Source organism: Phycomyces blakesleeanus (genome assembly GCF_001638985.1).
Source record: "Phycomyces blakesleeanus NRRL 1555(-) unplaced genomic scaffold PHYBLscaffold_10, whole genome shotgun sequence".
Lineage (NCBI taxonomy): Eukaryota > Fungi > Mucoromycota > Mucoromycetes > Mucorales > Phycomycetaceae > Phycomyces > Phycomyces blakesleeanus.
The window spans coordinates 318,170-338,848 of record NW_017265143.1 but is presented as its reverse complement, the minus strand read 5'-3'; the positions used below and the strand labels follow the sequence as shown (position 1 = coordinate 338,848).

General features: G+C 33.7%; 4 protein-coding genes across 4 annotated transcripts; 3 read left to right on the top strand and 1 right to left on the bottom strand.

Moving 5' to 3' along the window:
- Positions 1-1,698: 1,698 nt before the first annotated feature.
- PHYBLDRAFT_112383 (hypothetical protein) lies at positions 1,699-2,979 on the top strand (the record flags this gene model as incomplete). Its single annotated transcript, XM_018428276.1, has 3 exons — positions 1,699-1,905; positions 2,034-2,280; positions 2,438-2,979. 3 exons carry the CDS (start codon positions 1,699-1,701, stop codon positions 2,977-2,979), a joined length of 996 nt encoding a protein of 331 aa, XP_018291716.1.
- A 1,716-nt stretch (positions 2,980-4,695) lies between these two features.
- PHYBLDRAFT_112226 (hypothetical protein) lies at positions 4,696-8,355 on the top strand (the record flags this gene model as incomplete). The annotated part of the gene is made up of 11 exons (XM_018428268.1): positions 4,696-5,042; positions 5,575-5,717; positions 6,190-6,395; positions 6,677-6,750; positions 6,860-6,927; positions 6,999-7,168; positions 7,400-7,452; positions 7,509-7,593; positions 7,693-7,763; positions 7,843-7,952; positions 8,231-8,355. The coding sequence occupies 11 exons, from the start codon at positions 4,696-4,698 to the stop codon at positions 8,353-8,355; spliced, it is 1,452 nt and encodes a 483-aa protein (XP_018291715.1).
- Positions 8,356-11,813: 3,458 nt separating this feature from the next.
- PHYBLDRAFT_112151 (Homeodomain-like DNA binding domain-containing transcription factor) lies at positions 11,814-12,167 on the top strand (the record flags this gene model as incomplete). The annotated part of the gene is made up of 1 exon (XM_018428264.1): positions 11,814-12,167. A coding segment is annotated over one exon (354 nt), but the record flags the coding sequence as incomplete, so codon positions are not given.
- Positions 12,168-14,678: 2,511 nt separating this feature from the next.
- On the bottom strand, positions 14,679-19,885 carry PHYBLDRAFT_177507 (hypothetical protein; the record flags this gene model as incomplete). Its single annotated transcript, XM_018437897.1, has 17 exons — positions 14,679-15,162; positions 15,243-15,390; positions 15,501-15,599; positions 15,815-15,983; positions 16,114-16,501; positions 16,736-16,842; positions 16,950-17,002; positions 17,166-17,291; positions 17,398-17,466; positions 17,560-17,786; positions 17,857-18,329; positions 18,444-18,533; positions 18,711-18,817; positions 18,906-19,043; positions 19,219-19,274; positions 19,381-19,538; positions 19,673-19,885. The coding sequence occupies 17 exons, from the start codon at positions 19,883-19,885 to the stop codon at positions 14,871-14,873; spliced, it is 2,913 nt and encodes a 970-aa protein (XP_018291713.1). The 3' UTR covers positions 14,679-14,870.
- Between the last annotated feature and the right edge of the window lie 794 nt (positions 19,886-20,679).

Genomic DNA, 20,679 nt, shown 5'->3' with positions numbered 1-20,679 from the left:
ACTAAAGAAATATGTATACTACATATATATATATAAGAGCTTGTCATTAAATAAAAAAAAGGGGGTGGGCAAGAGAATATATGTTTATGATAATAATATTATTCTATATTAAAAAGGGTGGCCTGTTTCTTCATAAGAAATAAAGGAGGGTATTCTAGACAGCAATATTTGATAGGATATATAGTATATCGAGTCTTAATTTCTTTAAATTGAAAAACGGTTAATCAAGAGATTCAATAGAGTTTGCCTTGTACCTATATATAAATAAATATATATATATATAACACTCAAATGCAAAAAAAAGAAGGCTTTTCTAGACTTCTTTATTCTTGTTGTCGTGCTACTATAGAGCCTCAGCTATCACATTCGATTACTTTTGTGAGACAAGACTATCAAATCAAAACCTCGTGCAAATAAATGGATACATAAATAAATAAAATACGGCATAAAAAAATTGGGCTTGGCAGTACGCATGCTTTCTGAATGAATGATTTTTTGTTAAAAACAAAAAACAAAAAAACAAACAAAAGACTTGATTTTATGAGTATATTCCCAGCTAGTACCTTTTACAGCATTGGCTTTTTCTTTTATGCCACCAATTCTTAAATAAATATACTTATGTGTGTGTTTCAGGATGTACGTGATTTTGCAATTGTGTCCTAAGCCTGGTCTATCTCCGATCTTTTTTTTTTCTTTTTCTTAAAGAAAATTTTCTTCTTCAGATTATGTTGTATGTCTTGGCCAATGTGTTGATTTTAGATGGAGCAAGAAAATTAATAGGTGTAGTGTCTTTCCTCAGAAAACAAGCAAATGAATAAAAAGGAAAAAGAGTCTATTGGTAGTAAAGACACTGACCAAAAATATACAGCAACAATGTACGATTTCACCAGTAAGCAAATCGACCTTTTCTCCTTATTGTTACTCTTTCCTTTTTCCTTTTTGTTATAATTTAAAAGACCGCGCATTACATGTACGACACAAATCCAAATATATATATATATGTCTTTTACTTTACTTTATAAGCCTGACTGTACAGAAAACATGAGTAGAAAAATAAAAAAATAAACAATAGTGAAATGTTAAAGCCACCTTTATTTTCTATCATATTCTCTTCTAATTGGAGAGGCTTTTTTAGTAGGAACAGTAAGAATACTCTGGCTTTGTTTTATTTTCATTTCTGTACGTTAAAAATCAGGTCAAGAAAAAGATCAATTTGATCTACACAAATGGCTTGAGGTTTCTTGTCCAAAGAAAACATTTGTCAGGAACCAAATACGGTCATTTCTATACATCTTGCTTACTTACAAGGCACATCATACTTTGACTGTAGAGAACTATATGATAAATGGCCTTTGTATTTAAAATATTAATAATAATAATTTTATTTCATCTGTCGTACAGACCTACATTTTATTTAATACTAAATTATATTATATTATATTATATTATAATTTATATAGAAAGCATGTATATATATATATATATCTCGTACCATCGGAAATCCAAAAAAAGAAAGAGAAAAAAAAAAGAAAAAAAAAAAGACATTTGAATATATTATACACTATATAATATACTATACTATACTATACTACACCACACCACACTACACTAGCTGCTCTCATACACACCTTACGCACTACACAGATCTCCACACGCATTTTACTTTATAAATAATTAAGCGAACATTTCCATAATACCATGTCGACAATCACAAGAAGAAGAGTTGGAGGGTCATCCAACCAAGATGACTCAACTCAAGAACCAAATGCATCTACAAATCCTCGCGATTCTCCAGTGACAGAAAAGAAGATTGCATTTGACCCCCGAGAAGTCAACGAATCAAAATCAACACCAAAACTTACATTGATGGAAGAAGTTCTCTTACTTGGACTCAAAGACAAACAGGTTCGATTCTTTTATTGTATTACTTTTATTTTATTTGTTGGATGATGATTCAATGACGAATTGACATTTTTTTTCTTTCTTTCTTTCTTTATTTTAAAATAATAATAATAATTTAATTTAATTCTCAGGGCTACCTTTCATTTTGGAACGATAGCATCAGTTATGCATTGAGAGGATGCATTGTGATGGAACTTGCATTCAGAGGAAGGATAGCAATGGTCAAGGATCCCAACAGAAGAAAATACCAACTAGCAGATAGATATATCGAAGTCATTGATGATAAACTTACAGGAGAGGTTTTGCTCGACGAAGCTTTGAAAATGATGAAGACTAGCGAGAAGATGAGTGTGGCAAGCTGGATTGATTTGATGAGTGGTAAGTTTGTTTTCTTTGACAAGCATATATACATTTTTTTCTCTTTCTTTCTTTCTTTATTTGTGCATGTGTATTAGTAGAGATGTGTAAGAGAAAGAGAGACTTTGTGTTAATGTGCCTGTGAAAATAAACTAAATACATGTGCAATATATCGTAGGTGAGACTTGGAATGTGATGAAGATTGGTTATCAATTGAAACAAGTCAGAGAAAGATTGGCCAAGGGATTGGTAGACAAGGGCGTCCTACGAACAGAGAAACGCAACTTCCTGTTGTTCGATATGGCTACCCACCCGATCACTGACACGGCAATTAAGGAAGAGGTTATCAAGCGTGTCTGTACGATGCTAATCACTCGTGTGACAGCCTCGTCGATTGACGCCCAGTCAGATATTCCCCACTGTTACCTCCGAACGGTCAGTATGATCTGTGCGGCTTATGCGGCCAATGTGCTCGAGAATGCCCTTCTCTACCTCCAACACGACTTGCGGGAACAGGCATTCAACCGGGTAGATGAATTGATGAACGATTACTCTACATGGCCGTTTGCCGGAGAAGGAGCCAAGATGAATATTGGAGCCGGAAAAGAACTGTCGATTGAAATCATTGCTGCCGTACTCAATGTACTCACAAAGATGGATGCCATTGTAAGTATAGATATTCTTTTTTTTAAAATAATAATAATAATAATGAATGAATAATTACTGTGGTTTACTGTAATTTATGATAACCAAATGCTAACTTTTTTCTTCTTCTATTTTCTTGTACGTCTTTGTAGCTATAATAGTGATATTTGTATAAAAGCCCATAACATTCTCCCGACAAGTCTACACACCACCTCTATCCACCCCCCACTTGCCCTTACTCACTCAATAACTCACTCACCCAATAACCCAATAACCAAATAACCCACACAAACACAAATATTTCTTACTATTTCATCACACAAAAAGGAAAACAGACATGGAATACATACTTACATACTTACATACATACATATATATATACATACATACATACATACATATATACATATATACATAATTGCATACTTACATAATACATGCGTGCATAATTATCTGTGATCAGATTGAGTGGTGAATACAGATAATACCAATTATACTACTCCAAAAGAAAATAAGAAAAAAAACCGCCAAAAGAAGATTGGATCTTGTAGATCGTTTTCGATCTTGAACCTCTTCCTTCCTTAACTCACATTCTTACCTTCGAAATAAAGGGAAAGAATATGAACAACAAGGTACAAAGTAAGAAAAGAAAGGGTCATTTTATTTTATTTAGATATGTATAAAAAAGGAGAAAGAGGGGAAAGTTCAAACTATATGCACACCTACATACAAAGGTGTATAAAAGAGAAAGGTGTATTTATGTAGGTATGTGTATGTGTATGTATCTGTGTACCTCTATATACAATAAAAGAGGTTCACCCGTCTTTTATGGCTTCTTTTTTTTTGTATTCTGTTTGATGAAATCACGAATCAGATAAAATAAACCAATAGTGCTATTCGATATTTACCTATTACTCTAGTGTCAGCTTGTACTTATTTAACGAAATGACGGTTGATTTCAGAGTATATTGTGTAATAAAATCTCTCTTGGTTTACATTTACTTTCCTATTCAAAATGGTCAATTGCTTTGGACATGTTATAGTCTCAAAAAGAGAATATAAAATACTTTATTTAGAATATAGTTGTAATATCTATTACCGGGTTTCCCTCTCTTTTGATCATGCATCTCTTACTGAGTATCCGTGTCCGTATCCGTGTCCGTATCCGTGTCTGTATCCGTTACCCGCATCTATATTAGTATCTGTCTTTTTCCCTTGCATAAAAATCACACCATCTATCACCACCACCACCACCACCACCACAACTACTATTACCACAACAGCAACTCTTTCCTCCATAACCCCACAACCCCACTATCCCTTTTTCTTCCTTTCACTTCCCTTGCGTTTTGTACCACAAAATCACTTTATGCGTATTAAACCATAAGCAATAAAAGGGTAAGTGTGTTTGTGTGCCTATGAGGCCAAAACAATTAGAGGAGTTTATCCGTATTTGACTTCAGGGTCTTTCTTTCTCTCTCTTAAAAAAAAAGTGAAAATCCAACAGTCACAGCCACTGACAATTTTTTGCATTTCGACACTTTATTCAAACCAATATCATAGTCCTGTCCCCCTTTCATCTATTATTATTATTATTTTAATAATAATAGCCAACCCCTTTATACTCCCCTCTCTCTCTCTTTATCTTTATCTTTATCTTTACATTACTTTACTTTACACTAAACCCCTAAAAAAATCCTTATCCCTTTCTCTCCTTCTACACACAAAATATATACACACACGCGCATATAGATATAGATATATATATAGATATATTTCGTTTTTATTACAATGTCGACTGCCAAAGGACCTGCCACGTTTGCTGATGACGGAAGTTCTGTCATTGAACGTGCTATTGAAACAGAAAGTGTCAAACACAATAATCTCGAGACGCTTTATGAGATAGATCGCACTGTCGATCGAATCGTCAATGGAAACTACAAGAGAATTGCTCTTCAATTTCCGGATGAATTGCTAGCCGATGCAACCGCAGTATCATCGATCCTTCAACAAAAGACAGGCAAGAGTTTCTTTATTCTTGCCGATACTTCTTATGGAAGCTGTTGTGTGGATGAAGTCGCAGCTGAGCATTGCAACGCTGATCTGATTGTTCACTATGGCCGATCCTGTCTCTCTCCGTAAAGACATTTCGTTCCAAACCAACCAACCAACCAACCAAACAAACCAAATAATAGAAGAAACAGAAGAAGATGCGCACTCCACACTCTCTCGCATGTGTTTATACGTATTAATTGGAGAATATAGATTTTTTTAAAAGAAAAAACCACATAGATACATACGTACACTGATATATATGCATAAACACACACACACACACACACATACACATACACATACACATACGCATACATACGGACACACACACACATACACATTCATGTGTAAGTGAAGAAGCGTGTAAGGGAAGAAGTATGTAAGCATGTAAGCATGTAAGTATGTAGTTGTGTAAGTGTGTAAGTGTGTAAGTGTGTGAGTGTGTGTGAGAGTGAGTGAGTGAGTGTGTATCTTCAATATATATATATATACAAATGAAAGAAAGAAAGAAAGCGAAAAGAACAGATATTGATTTATATATATACACATACTCTCTCTCTCTATATATATATATTTTATGTATTTATATATACATATGTATTATTATTGCACCAGAACATCGCATTTACCTGTCCTGTATGTATTTGGTCAACAATCAGTGGATATCGACCATTGTATCAAGGAATTTGAAACATTATTTCCTGACAAGAATACACCTGTTATTGTGATGTGCGATGTGGAATACTCTTATGATGTTGGTAAGATCCCACAGTCAACACACATATACACAATCATATACACACACACACACACATAAAATAAATACATACATACATACCTTTTAATAAGAATAATACTTCTTTATCTCTCTTTGCTATCATTATCATTATTGCAAGCATACAAATTATTTATATATGCAAAACATATATAATATTTTTTTTATAAAACAATTTATATATGTAATAAATATACTTCTTATTTATTTTTTTATATAATATTTATGTATATGTATATATCACTGTTATTGTATAGATCAATTGACCTCTCGGCTGCAAAAGTCTTACACGAATATCATTCCTACAAAGATCCAGAAAGAATCAAAACTTCAGTCCACACTCGAGGACCATCAACCCAAACTCGAGGATAAATCGACCGGAATCATCAAGACCAAGGGTTGCGGTGGAAAAGACAAAAAAGAGGGATGTACATGTGATTGTAAATCTGATTTAGAAGACACGCTCAAAGAGGCCGATGGTAGCTGTGGATCGTCCAAACCACGCTTGATTACTACCGAGGAATTGAGTGCTGAGAAGACCAAGGGAGGAAGATATTACACTTTACCCAAAGATCTGCCCATCGAATCATGTTCGATCTTTTTTGTCGGAAGCGAGAGTTTGACATTAACCAATATCTTGATGGTTCACAACAAATGTCAGGTAAGTTCTGGTTCTGGTTCTGGTTCTGGTTCTGGTTCTGGTTCTGGTTCTGGTTTTGGTTTTGTTGTGCTTTGCCTTAATATATATATTTACATATAAAAGGTTGGAGTAGATAAAGATAGCTAGAGAGAGAGAAAGAAAAAGGAGGGGTTTGGGAAGAAGTGGAAGGGGGACAAAAGAGGAGGGAAGATCAGGGGATTCTTTTTCTTTTCTTTTTTGCTTTGCTTTACAATACTAACAATAAATTTAAATTAAATTAAATTAAATTAAACTTCTTGTAGTTGTACACTTATGATCCCAAGACTAAAGAAGCTAGAAAGGAAACAGTCCAAGTGAACAGGATGCTAATGAAGAGGTTATTGTTTATTTTTGCTTTGTATTCTTTTGTCTTGAAATAGAATAGAGCAGTTTGACACAACTGTACTATTAATTACTAATACTATTTATCATTATTGTCATTATAGATACGTCTTGGTTCAAAAGGCCAAGGATGCTAATACTATTGGTATCGTTGTTGGTACTCTTGGTGTTGGTTAGTATTTCTGCCTTTAATTTTTATATATATATATGTATTAACAAATTGTGCCTATATGTGTTAAATAGCTTCTTATATGAATATCATCGAACATATCAAAAAGCTGGTTTCGATCTCTGGCAGAAAATCATATCTATTTGTGATGGGTAAACTTAATGTAGCCAAGATGGCTAATTTTATGGAGGTTGATTGTTATGTGCTGGTTGCCTGTCCCGAAAATAGTTTGATTGATTCAAAGGTAATTTTTTTTTCTTGATCCTGTTTTTTTTTCATTAATTCTACACACCAACACCAAAATTTACACCTAACACCGAGGGTGAAACAAATCAAAAGAGTATATGATTATTTATATAAGAAGAGGAGAAGGTGGAGAAGGAAGGGGGTGGAGGGAGACAGAAGGAAGCAAGGAGGGAAAGACAGTTTTCATTTATTGTTATTATACTAACCATGCCTTTGACTTGTCCCAAAGGAATTTTACCGCCCAATCGTAACCCCCTTTGAACTTGAGATTGCACTGGCAAAGTAAGCCAAATTTTTATTTTGCTTTGCTTTATTTTATTAACATTTGATGTGCACAGGTCAAAGGAGTGGACAGGAGATTATATCACTGATTTTTCAAAGTTACTTCCCAGTCTCCGCACAGATGACTTTACATATGACAAGGTAAAATGTCATTTACTTTTATCCACTTGCTCACCACTGTTATTATTACTATTGAAATCTTATAATGTATTATAAAAATATTATTATTAATAATAATAGGAAGATGAAGACGGCTCAAGTGATGAAGAAGAACACTTTTCGTTGATTACTGGACAATACAAGACTCGTCCGTTCAACAAGAACACCAACAAACAAGGTACTTTCTCTCATGTTATTATTTGTGATTACTTTTTGATAATTAACAAAGAGACGACGTAACAATTCTATAGATTTAGATACACCATTGACTAGTAAATTGACTGATCTTACACTTCGAAGCAAAGATACTAGTATATCTATGTTGTTGAACAGTACAGCAGGTAATGCCTTTTCTTTTTATTCTCTAAAACAACTATAAAGAATATTTGTATATTTGCTTTTATTATTATTGCTGTTGTTGTTGTTGTTGTTGTGTGTGTGTGTGGGGAAGAAGCCGTGTTAAAGTACAAAGAAAGGAAGAAAGGAATTATATATATATGTATATGTATATGTATAAGTACATAGAAACATAGTGACATAAAAGAGAAACAAAGATAGACAAAATGACTAACTAATCTGAAATACGCTTGGTTTACTCGAAATGATCACACAAATGCAGGAGAGTACCTGAAGAATCGATCTTACAGGGGTCTTGAACCCAATATCGGACAGGATGAGGCTGGAAGTGTGCAGGAAGGACGTTCGGGTATTGCCAGAGGATATGCTGATGAAAAAGACCTCTAAAATAAGAGATCGTCTACCATGCCAAGATGCCTTTTATGTCCTTTTTTACTTTATTTTTTATTGTGGCGAGAGAAATCAGGTTGGGTTGAACAAAAAGTCAAGAATGTCACCAACCTATCTTTGTCCTATACAATTTCTTTTCTCTCTCTCTCCTTCTTCTTCTTATACTTTTTATACTTCTTCTATTATCGATATTTCTTTATGAGAGTTATTATCACTATTATCTTTCTATCTACCGAAATATAAAAATAAAATGAAATGAAATATAAAAATATGATGTATAAAAAAAAAGAAGAAAGTTTTTATTACTTAGTATTTCAAGTGCTTGGTTGTATTTAAAATGTGTATTGTAAAGTATAAATAATTCTTTACAAAAGAGTTTTTTTTTTAAAAAAAAAAAGAGAGAGAGAGATTTAAAGGAAGGCAGGCAGGCAGGCAGGTAAATAGACAAGCAGGCAGGCAGGCAGGCAGAAATACAGACAAGTAGGTAGGTAAGTAAGTAGACAGATAGACAGGAAGGAAGGGGAAAGGAAAGGGGGTTGGAAAGAGTGAAGCTTTTTTTTAGCAAGGAGATCGGAAGAATGAAGCCATATGTTCAGGTTGACAGGTGGGAAATAAATTATCTATGATTTCTTTGAATTGAACTTTTTTTTTTTATATACAATATACAATATACAATATATATATATATATAATAAAAGTAAAGCAAATCAAGCAGACATAGATAAGTAAGTGAACTAGCTAAAGGGACTTGTATTTTTGTACTGTTGGCTATTGACATTTGGCTTGTGATTTTTGGTTTTTGGTTTTTGGGTGTTACATTTTGGAATTTTGCATTTTGCATTTTGAATTTTGAATTTTGAATTTTGATTTTTGAATTTTGATTTTTGATTTTTTTTTTGGCTTTTGGTTAATGCTCAATTGAAAGGTACACGTACTGTTGCAAACCAAATATAATAAATTCTACAATCGTCATAGAGAGAAAAGGTAAGCGGGTTGTGCTCGTGCGTCTGTAGGAGCAATTGAAAGTTGAAGCAATTGAAATAAATAAATAAAAAGCAAGGGCCACAGGGAGATGAAAAAAAAAAGAAAAAAAAGGAAAGGAAAGAGATAATAGGCAAGATGTGATCGCCGACAAGATGTGTGGGTGTGGGTGTGCGTGTTTGTATGTATAGGATTATAATAATAATCTGCTATCTGTAAAAAAAAGATACATATATATATAAATGATTCTTTACTTTTCAACCCTGCACTTTCCCTCTCTATATACCCCCCCTTACTTTCTCTCCGCTTCCTCCTTTGATGAGAGAGACCTCTTGATATATCCATTTTGAGCGGGCTTCTCGTGTACAAACATAGTAAACTAATAAAAAATATAATATAATATAAAGTATACCGTTACTATAGCAACTAATATTACTAGCACGACTATTTTTATTACTATTACAAGACTTGAGGGATGTCCTTTTCGTTTCACAAAGAAGTACAACAAGTCTAAATTAGTTTCTTGACATTTTACCAAATATTTTCACTTTTTTTCCTTTTATAAAACAATAAAGAAATAAAGAACCCAAAGCTCTTGATTGTTGCTATTGAAATCGATATTTCTTTATTGCTGTTGTTGTTGTTGTTGTTGTTGTTGTTGTTGTTGTTGTTGCTATTGTTATTGTTATTATTTTGACTCGGTTGAAACCATCCATGAAAACAAGGTTAAAGAGTTTCTTTTTGTTCGATCGTCAACTGGCGCGCATAAGATGCATGCCAAAGGGAAACAAGAAAGAAAAAGAAAGGAAAAAAAACAGGGAAAAGGACTGTGCCTGTTTCCCTCTCTTCTTCTTTCCTTACCTTCTCTATCTCTTTATGTGTGTACGTATGTACGTATGTACGTATGTACGTATGTATGTATGTATGTATGTATGTATGTATGTACGTATGTATGTATGTATAACATACTGACTATTTGCATGTATATGTATCTGTCTTATTGTGTCTATATATGTCTGTAGCTCTTTACGCATACATATACATATACATACTCTAGTTTCTTTTATATATATGTATGTACATAAAATATTGCCCCTGTTTACCTCTTTGCATCGTTGTCATTGTCTCTATAGATTGAGTTGATGTTTAATGAGCTTTCTTGATCCAGCAACAACAGCAATAAAAAAAACCACGACAGAAACATAGGAAATAATAATTTCCAATTTAAAATATCGTATTGATAATATATAAATAAATATGGGTGTGTGGTTTGATTTATGCTCTCCAATAAATTACCACAGGTGTATCTCTACACATTGCAATAATTTAATACACAGTAGAAATACTGCTACCAAAATACATATGAAGAAAAGAAAAGAAAAGAAAAAGGTCTCCTGTACGGGCTTGATGTTTCGACCGACCCGCTTAGTCCTATCCCGTATTCTATTCCACACATAATTATTTGTCTATCTTTACTTGTAACAAAAAAAAAGACAAAAAAGAGAAGAAATCTATGGATATACTTCCCCTATATTTCTCCAAAAGGGTTTCCTTTCCCTCTTTCCTACCCGCTGTTTTGCTCGTGTACAATCCCAGCTCCCCTTTGCAGACATGATAATAAATCAAATAATAGTAATAGTAATAATAACAATGCACGGATCTAGTATGATTTTTATGATTTTAAAATAAGAATAGTTAATTCAATTCAATTCAATTCAATTCATAAATATACATAAGAAAATTTGTTTCAAAATATCAGAATACAATACAACACAAGATATATCTTTCTTCTAGTCTTTTAAAACATTTAAAAATAAAATAAAATAAAGAGCATTCCACACTTGTCTTGATCTTTATATTCACAAGCCAAATAAGTCAAAGACAAGAAAAAAAATACATGGGCAAAATATCAACAACAACAGGTACGACAACGAAAGCAACAGCAACGGTAAAGACGACTATTATAATGATAATGATGAGTAAAAAAAAAATCCTTGTAAAAAAAAAAAAAAAAAAAAAAAAAGAAAACCCTTCTTTACTAACCCCTTTGACCATTGGAATTTTCCCTCGTCCTCCCCTTTAGTTTTCTTTATTTCTCATTTCCTCAGGTTGACTCTGTCATTGAATTATATATATATATTATATATAAGATCTATAGCCCTTTAGATTATATATATATATATATATGTTCCTTTCGATGCTATATAAACTAAACCAAAGTTTGAAATCCAACTCAAAACACCAACTCTTTCTCTCTTACTCTTACTCTTGCTCTCTCCTACTACATCTCTCTCTCTCTCTCTCTCTCTTTTTACTTATCTACCTATCTATCTATACCTTACTCTATATCATTAGAGATAGATTCCAATATATAGTCATTTAAACAAACATCTATTACATCCACAACACACTACTTTACATTATCTACTTCTTTTCATTTCGCATCTTTCTCTTTCAGTATGACAACAGATCCAATGCACTCATTTGAGCAATCATTCAATATCACATCGGACCTCAATGATCCCAATCCAATCTTCTATACCTCACCCAGCTGTGCAGATCTCGATCCAAATTACCTTCTCGAGGCCTTTCATCAATTCCCCCACGGCGACTTCCGACCCACATTCTACAATCCATTCGAGATCAAGCATCGTCGTCGTACATCCAGAGCCCAACTCAAGGTCCTCGAGAAATCCTTTGCCGAAAACCCAAAGCCTAATGCAACCGTCCGTCGCATCTTGGCCCAAAAATTAGACATGACTCCGCGTGGTGTCCAGATCTGGTTCCAGAACCGTAGAGCAAAGGCAAAATTGCAACGTCGCAAGTCGTCCTCTTCATCATCCTCGTCTTCTGGAATGGATCCTCAAGATGACGGCCTCTACGGTAGCCATCACCACCACCACCACCATAGCCACCACAGTCATAGCCTCGACGGCAGTATTGGAGGAGACAGTCCTAATATGCACAGTCCTCTGAGCCACTCTGACCACCACAGTGAAATGGACCACTCGGTCTTGTTCTCTCAGTTCTTTGCAAATGTTCAGCCCCACCAACTCGGCTGTGAGGGAAAATCGGCATTCACAAGTTACTTGCCTCCATCAATCTGTCATCAGAAGCAAACTCATTCGCTTGATGATTCTCTTGTAAGCCATCGAGCATTTGATTGGTCGACTGTTCCCTGGCACTCTCAAGGCAACCCAGATGTCCGATGTGTTGCCGCCGCCGCCGCTGCCGTTGCTGCCGCTGCCGCTGTCAGTGCCGCCGCCGCCAGTTCATCAATCGGTGCTTCAAACTCTACAGTCAGTTTACCAACCGCCGCCACTACCACTACCAGCACAACCAGTACACCCAACACAACCAACACAACCGCCACAAATACAGCCAATAATGTTTCTTCATGCTTCGATTCCTCAGCACTTCACCAATCCAACTGTGGAATTCAATCGCAGAACCAGCAGCTCCAGAATGACAATTGTTGGCTTTCGATGCCAATTCATCCTCTTACGGGAGCAATGAATGACATTTCATTGCAGTACCAGCAACAACAACAACAACAGCAGCAGCAGCAAAGACCTTTTCATCAGAGTTTGAGTGCAAGCCATGATGCATTTCTCCGTCGCAAATCGTGCCCAGCTCCTCAAATGTCTTTGTTGCCCACCTCTAGCTATTTACTTGATTTCAATGCTACATGGCCATCTACAAACAGTGCTATTAGCTTGGTATGTATAATTCTTCCTCTAAATTTTAAATTATAAATATAAATATAAATTTTAAATTATAAACTCTAAACTCTAAACTCTAAACTCTAAATTTTGATTCTATTGTATAGTGTAAAGAGCGAAGATTCTCTGAGCCAGATATGCATCATTTTTACAACCAATGTTCAGGGTCGATGAATATGGTAGAAGACGGTATTAGCTGCAGTGGAAGCAGTGGAAGCAGCACTGGCGAAAGTACCCCAGGAATGAAGCGCGACCTATCATTTGACGCAATGTGTTCTCCTCTCCCTGACCACACGCCAATGACAATGCCAATTGATTTCTATCAGATCCAACAAGACCTTTCTCTCGATTACCCATCCACGATCCAGCATAATCTGACTCCTCATCTTTCGCAGTCTTGCTCTGCCTCTACAATTTCTTCAAACACAGGATCACCGATCTCTCTTGGGTTCTATGAAAAGCCATTAATATCATCCGCATCGTCATCATCATCACCTTTACCTTCATCTTCTTGCTGCTTTGTTAATGGTTCAGCAACCCCACAATCATCATCTTCGTTGTCTTCAAGCTCTTCTGTGACAAATGCTTTGCTTGGTGCGGCCTTGATCTAATATAAAATTCCGATATTTATTTTTTTCTTGAAAAATAATAATAATACTTGAAAACAATATATATAAATATATATATATATATATATACATTCACATTCACATTCACATAATACACTCAAGCACATACTCAAGCACATACACAAAATCGCATACAATCGCACACAAATACTCAGGCACAGACTCATACTCAGGCACAGACATAAACACAGACACAGACACATAATTACCAGAAAACGACAGTAGTAAACGATACTCAATTACTATCTTTACGCTTCTCTTCTTCTCTCCTCTTCTTTTTATTGTTCGTCTTATTCTCACCTCTTTCTTCAAACCCCATTTCTGATTTCAAGTCATTTATGAACACTTCATACTTTTCAATTTTTTTCTAAAAAAAAAGATTATATTTATATTCTTCTTTATATGCCAAAACACACACACAAACGAAATTACATACACAAAAAATTACATACATACATACATACATACATACATACATACGTATTATATATATTTATATATTTATTTATTAGTACTTCTTTTCCCTTTCATTTTTTCATGATTCAAATTTCAAATTTATTTCCTATTTTTCATTCTTATTTATATATTCACTTTGAAACATCATTATTATTATTATTATTATTATTATTATTTTATTTATCATTTTTTATGCTATTTTTTTCCTATCTTTCATTTCATTTTATTTAATTTAATTTAATTTAATTAATTAATTAATTATATATATATAAAGCCTTGGAGATTATTCTTGAGATAATTATCACCTTGTAATTCCCTTTATTTATTTATATATATATTTATTTATTTATCTGTTTATTTACATAATAACATCTATAATATTTATAATAATTATGATAATTATCAAGATTTGCATGCACTTCTTTTTTATATAAATAAATAAATCAATAAATAAATATCTATATATCTATACGTATATTTATGTAATGTAATATATGTAATGTATGTATACATTGAATGATTGGTAGAACATGGAAATAAAGGGCTTGAATTTATGTATAGTGATGTTAAGACAAAACATGTGCATTCATAATAATAATATTATTATTATTATGATTATTGTATATACAAGTATTATACAGATCCAATTATATTTCTATCTATATGTATGTAAAATTTATTTATTTATTTATTTATATATAATTTTTTTTTAGTCTTTAATAATTTAGTTTGCTTTTGCCTTCTTTGCTGCCCTGTCACTTTCAATAGCTCTCTTTTGTGCAGCTGTGGTGGGAAGTGCACTCACACCCTCGACGTAGGGTTCGATCAACTTCATGTTCATCTTTTGTCTCATGCCATTTTCATCACCTTCAATAGAAATCTCGACCTTGACAGTACCAAACATCTTGATAACCACGTCGCCAGGAGCATCCAAGCTGTTGTTCTCCTCATTATAAACGAATGGAGAAGATCCACCGGATACCTTTGTAGTATATACAATACCTTCAATACCATACCTTTTTAATTTTGTAAAGAGAAAAAGAAAACATAGGTGTTAGTTTAACAAAGAAAAGAAAGAGAGAAAGAGAAAACTTACTTTGGTACAAGTACAATAAATCCATTCTTCAAGACACGTACTACACGACCTTCTTCAACCTGAATCTTGTTTCTAAAGAACATGTTTGTGTAAAGTTCGACTGAGCTACGACCAGCCTGTTGTGCCATGCGATGTCGATGATTGAGACCTACAAGCATACAATATTATTAGTATTATTGTGTGTATATGTATGTATACATGCATGTATGCAAGTATTTGCTTTCTTTCTTTTTTTTAAAAAGAAAAAAATTACATTACCATCACATAGATCCTTCATTTTGGCCTTGTCAATAAGTTCTTGTCCATAGACAGCATCGGAATCAATGCATGCTTGCAACAAACGATGTACGACCACATCTAATATCAAAATCAAGGGTTACATGTTTAATTTCAAGCAAAGAGAGATTATATATATAGAAAATCAAGGCTTCATTCTACAACCATAGATAGTATAATTGTACACTATACTACACTACACTACACTACACTACACTACACTACACTACACTACACTACACTACACTACACTACACTACACTATATTATTACACTTTACTGAAATACAAACATACCAGAGTAACGACGAATAGGAGATGTAAAATGAGTGTAAATAGGTGATGCCAGACCATAATGTCTAAAGTCAGCTTCTGACTCTGTTCCTGAACAAAAGTATTGTGCTTGCATCATGCAACGTGTCGTCATGATGCGTACTAGTTTGTTAAAGTAAGGATCTTCAGGTAACTAAAAAACCAAAACCAAAAGTGTTTGTTTTATAGTTGAGTCAAATAGTAATAATGATCATTATAGCAAATGTTGTACACATAATGTACATACAAAATAAAGAATAAAAAAAAAGATCGACTCAACTTACTACTGCCTTGTCAAGAGAATCAGCAAGTGACTTCGAACTGTCGACTTCGAGAGTGACACCGACTTCAGAAAGAGCTTTGCGAAGGGTGTCAAAGTTGCTGATTGGAGGGGCAGCGTGCTTACGCAGCAAGGCAGAACTGGGGAACTTTGAGTAGATCTTCTCGGCAACCGAGATATTGGCCAACAACATGAATTCCTCCACAAGTGCATTAGTCTCCTTGAGTTCCTTCATTTCTACATCTACAGGATCCTGAGAATCATTCTCAAGATTGAATCGGACTTCAGGGCTCGAGAGTGTCAAGGCACCGCGGTCCAGGCGCTTCTGACGCAGCTTTTTTGCCATTGAGTTCATAACACGAATTCCCTTTGTAATATCATCCTGCATACGACTAAGAAAAATGATAATGTTAATATGTGGATTGTGTGATAGCAAATAACAAATTACAGTTGAGCAGGTGTTTTGGTGGAGCGTAAAGATGCCTTTGTTTTGGTAATGGTGTGGAGGGGAGAGAAGGAGAGGGAGGGGGTGAAAGGACAAGGGATAAAGAGCAATAAAGAGAGAGATAGAGAGAGGGAGAATAATAATAATAATAATAATAATAATAATAAAGGGTATGTCTTACTCGTCATCAATACGGTTCTGAGCTTCTTCGTAAGTGAAAGAGTGTTTGGATCGAATGATACTCTTTGTGAAATCTACATTGATAATATCTGCGTTTTCATTCACTTCCTACAAGTATTCATTAGTGTCAGTATTTATATGAATATACACATGTACCTATGTATATTGTCGTATTATTTTTTTTGTCTTGTGTACTAATTTAAAAAAAAACTTACCCAAATACAAGAAAATGCTAAACGTTCAACATTGGATCTCAATGAACAGAGATCTATTGTTCAAATAATAAAATAGAAATAAATAGTAGAGTATGAGTATTTTTATGTTATGTTATGTTATGTTATGTTATATTTAATAGTGTTGTAGAATATAATAATTAATTACATTCAAACAACAATAGCAGCAGTAACGGCAATGCCAACAATAAAACTTACTTGTTCCCAAAAGTCCGGGAAGCATGTCAATACGTTTGTCTACAAGGTACACACTGGTACCACGCGAAGCAGCTTCATCATCCATTGCCTGTCCATTCTTTACAAAATATGTAACATCAGCAATATCTAATGATAACAAATTTTGTATGAGTGTGTATATATAAATGTTTTTCATTAATTAATTATAGTTAATCAAGTTAATTGACTATCACTGTTATTCTAGTTTACTTACGGACACCAACTTCATAGTTTCCGTTGGGGAGTTCTCGAACATGAAGAGCATCATCAATATCAGTACATCCTATAGAGTTATAAAGTAAGTATATGATCAAGTAAATCGCAAGATAAAATATCTTGATTGTATTTCAAATATAATCCACACATATATATTTACCTGGGGGATCAATACTGCAAATATTCAGATCACGAAGATCACGTCTGTTTTCGTCGCGAACATGCTTTTCAGTCACAACCCAGTCTTCACCCTCGTCAGGAAGATCCTCGAGTACACGCTTGGAGAACTCAAGATAAGGTACGTCGTGTTCCAATAACAAAACCTCAGTTTCTGTCTCTCTATCTCCGGATGATCCCAATGTCTTTACAAAGTGACCAGTTGGATACCTATATAAAAATATGATATGCATTAATAAATATAATATAATATAATATAATATTATTGTTATATACTTGCATGTTGTTTGCAGCCCAAGAATCAATAGAGACCACAATACGGTTACCCAACAGCGTGTGTGCTTGAGAAGTACGAATTCTGATTGTAGGTATCCGGCGATCAATTGGCCGGAACACGACAGTTTCTGCAGAATTTGAGCCAGGCTTGGTGTGAACAGATTTCTTGACGATATATCCACAATAAGGTCTCCACTTCTTTCTAATCAAACCAACAACCTTTGCTGTCGGTTCACCTTCACCTTCGCTGTCTACATCCATTGCGTCTTTCTTTTTAATCGCCTCCACATCTTCTTCTCCCTGCATCTTTTCTTCGTCTTCTTCGTCTTCCACAACAACCGATGCGTGTTTTTTCCATTCACTCTTTGGCAGCAATTGGACAGCCACAATATCACCTTGGATACTGCGGTTCATGTTCTTACGTCCGATGATATAAATTGTACGGGTTTCGCCTTCGATATTACCCATAATTGTAGCCTATATTACGGTGTTTTGTAGTAAGAGGAGTAATAGAATATAATTAATATCATTAATTTGTTTGTTTTTTTTTATAAAAAAAAGATATACATATATATTAATATATTTGCTTACTTCAAGAATATTGTGTTGACTGATATTTAGGTTTCCTTGAATAAAGGTTCCCTTTTTGATACCATTGGTAATTTGTGGGCTTGACAAGTGCTAAAATATATATATATATACAGATAGAGAGAATTTAGTTCCACACAAACATACGTATATATATATATATGTAATACTAGAGAAAATAACCAACCAATTAACCAATTAACTAACTAAATGACTAACTGACTATCCAATCAATTAATTGATAAAAAGAAAAGGTGGTTTTGTACAAACCTCATCATAGACAATCTTGTCGTCCTTATCTTTGGCAGACTCATTGGATGTAGACAACATATCCAACAGTTCAGGTACATCCTGTAAAGTCTTGACATAATCTCTTACTATAATATATAGATAGAAATGTCAAAAATAAAAGAAAGATTAGTAAATAACTTTTAAAATAAATAAAAGTACTGTTATTTTCCTTACCAGAGATAGCCTTGATTCCAGTAGCAGCAGCCTTTTCACGATTAGCACGGTCATCACTAAGCATGACTGCTTCGATGGGGTGGCCTGGAGCACATCTTTTCAAGTGATCAGAGTACCACTTTGTAGAAACACGGATAGCTTTTAATGATCAAAAAGGAAAGATAGAATAATATAAGATAAAGTATAATAGAAAAGCAGGCAAGGAAATTGATTTATTATTAGATTATGTAAAATATCAATATTTGAAACAATTGATTATATAAGAAGAAGAAAAAAAATCCTTGGACACATATGATTATAATGATATATTTACCTCTGTCATTTCTATCGTTTGGTGACTCATCCTTAAGTTTTTCGACATAGGTATCACTAATGATTAATGTGAGTAAAGATTATATATTTATATACATCTAGAAGGTTAATTGATTAATTACATATCTATATATTTATATATAAAAGAAAGAAGAAGCTGTACCGGTGATGTTCATTTGCAAACATGTAAAAACGCTTGTTTTTATCAGCCAAGATACTAGTAACTCGGTTGTAGACTGGCAAACTAAGGTGACGGAGTTCTTCTTTGACAGTCTGGAGGACAACGACATTCTTGATCGATGGATGCTCCATAATGTCAAGCTATCATATACAAACACACATAATACACACACGAATAAATAAATAGATACATATTTGTAATTTGTATATCGTTCTTTTTATTTTTATTTATTTTTTTAAAAAAAATAGTAATAGATTAATTAGAGGATATTTACTTGGTTCATAAACACATTGGTATCTGGAATGAGGTAATGTGCTTTGATCGTGCTTGTTGAACGTGGTTCAGGAGATAATACTGGTTGCGTTTGTTCACATTCGGAACAGGCAGCCGAAGAACAGCTAATGTCGTCACGAAGGTAATGTTCTTTGACGACCTTTACAACATTACCCTTGCGAGTACGTTTAACAAAAGACTTTGATCGTAACATGGATTGTCGATTATACTAAAATAATAATAAGAAGAACAAAGTGAAAGAATGAGTAAATATATCTTGGATAATTTATATAATATAATATAATTTATATACATATATACATATATATACATATAAAAATTACATACTCACTCACTCACTCACTCACTCACTCACTCACTCACTCACTCTTACTTACTTACACACAGTAGTCTATTAATTAAATATAGCTTAAAAAATTAAAAAAACAAAATTGCATAGTCACTTTTTTTCTTTCTTTTTTTGGAACTTAAAATAAGAAACTAAATAAATCTTTTTATATAGATACATAATATATACAAATTAGTGTGTCTATGTGTGTGAGGGTGGCTATTTAGTTGGATATTTAAATGCCGATTTCATTTGTGGGTGGGAATCCTTCTTACTGGTTTTAAGTCTATTTCTTACTTCCTTACCCCCCCCCCTCTCTCTATATCTCTATACATCTTTATATCTTTCATTATCACTGCACTGGATTTCCACTGCATTTGAATCCACACTCTTTCCTACCAAATTTTCCCCCTTCCCCCCCCCATCTATCTCTTACCTCTATATCTGCCTCTCAACTTCTCCAATATACACACATATACGCTCGCACAAAAAAAAACCTTCTTTTTTTCTTCTTTTCTTAATTGAAATTGACCATTAAATTGCTCGCTTTTCTAAAATAGAAAAAAAATTATATAATTATTTTATTTTTATTTTTTATTTTTTATTTTATTTATTTTATTTTATTTATTTTTAAAATATTTGTCTACAAGCACACAAAA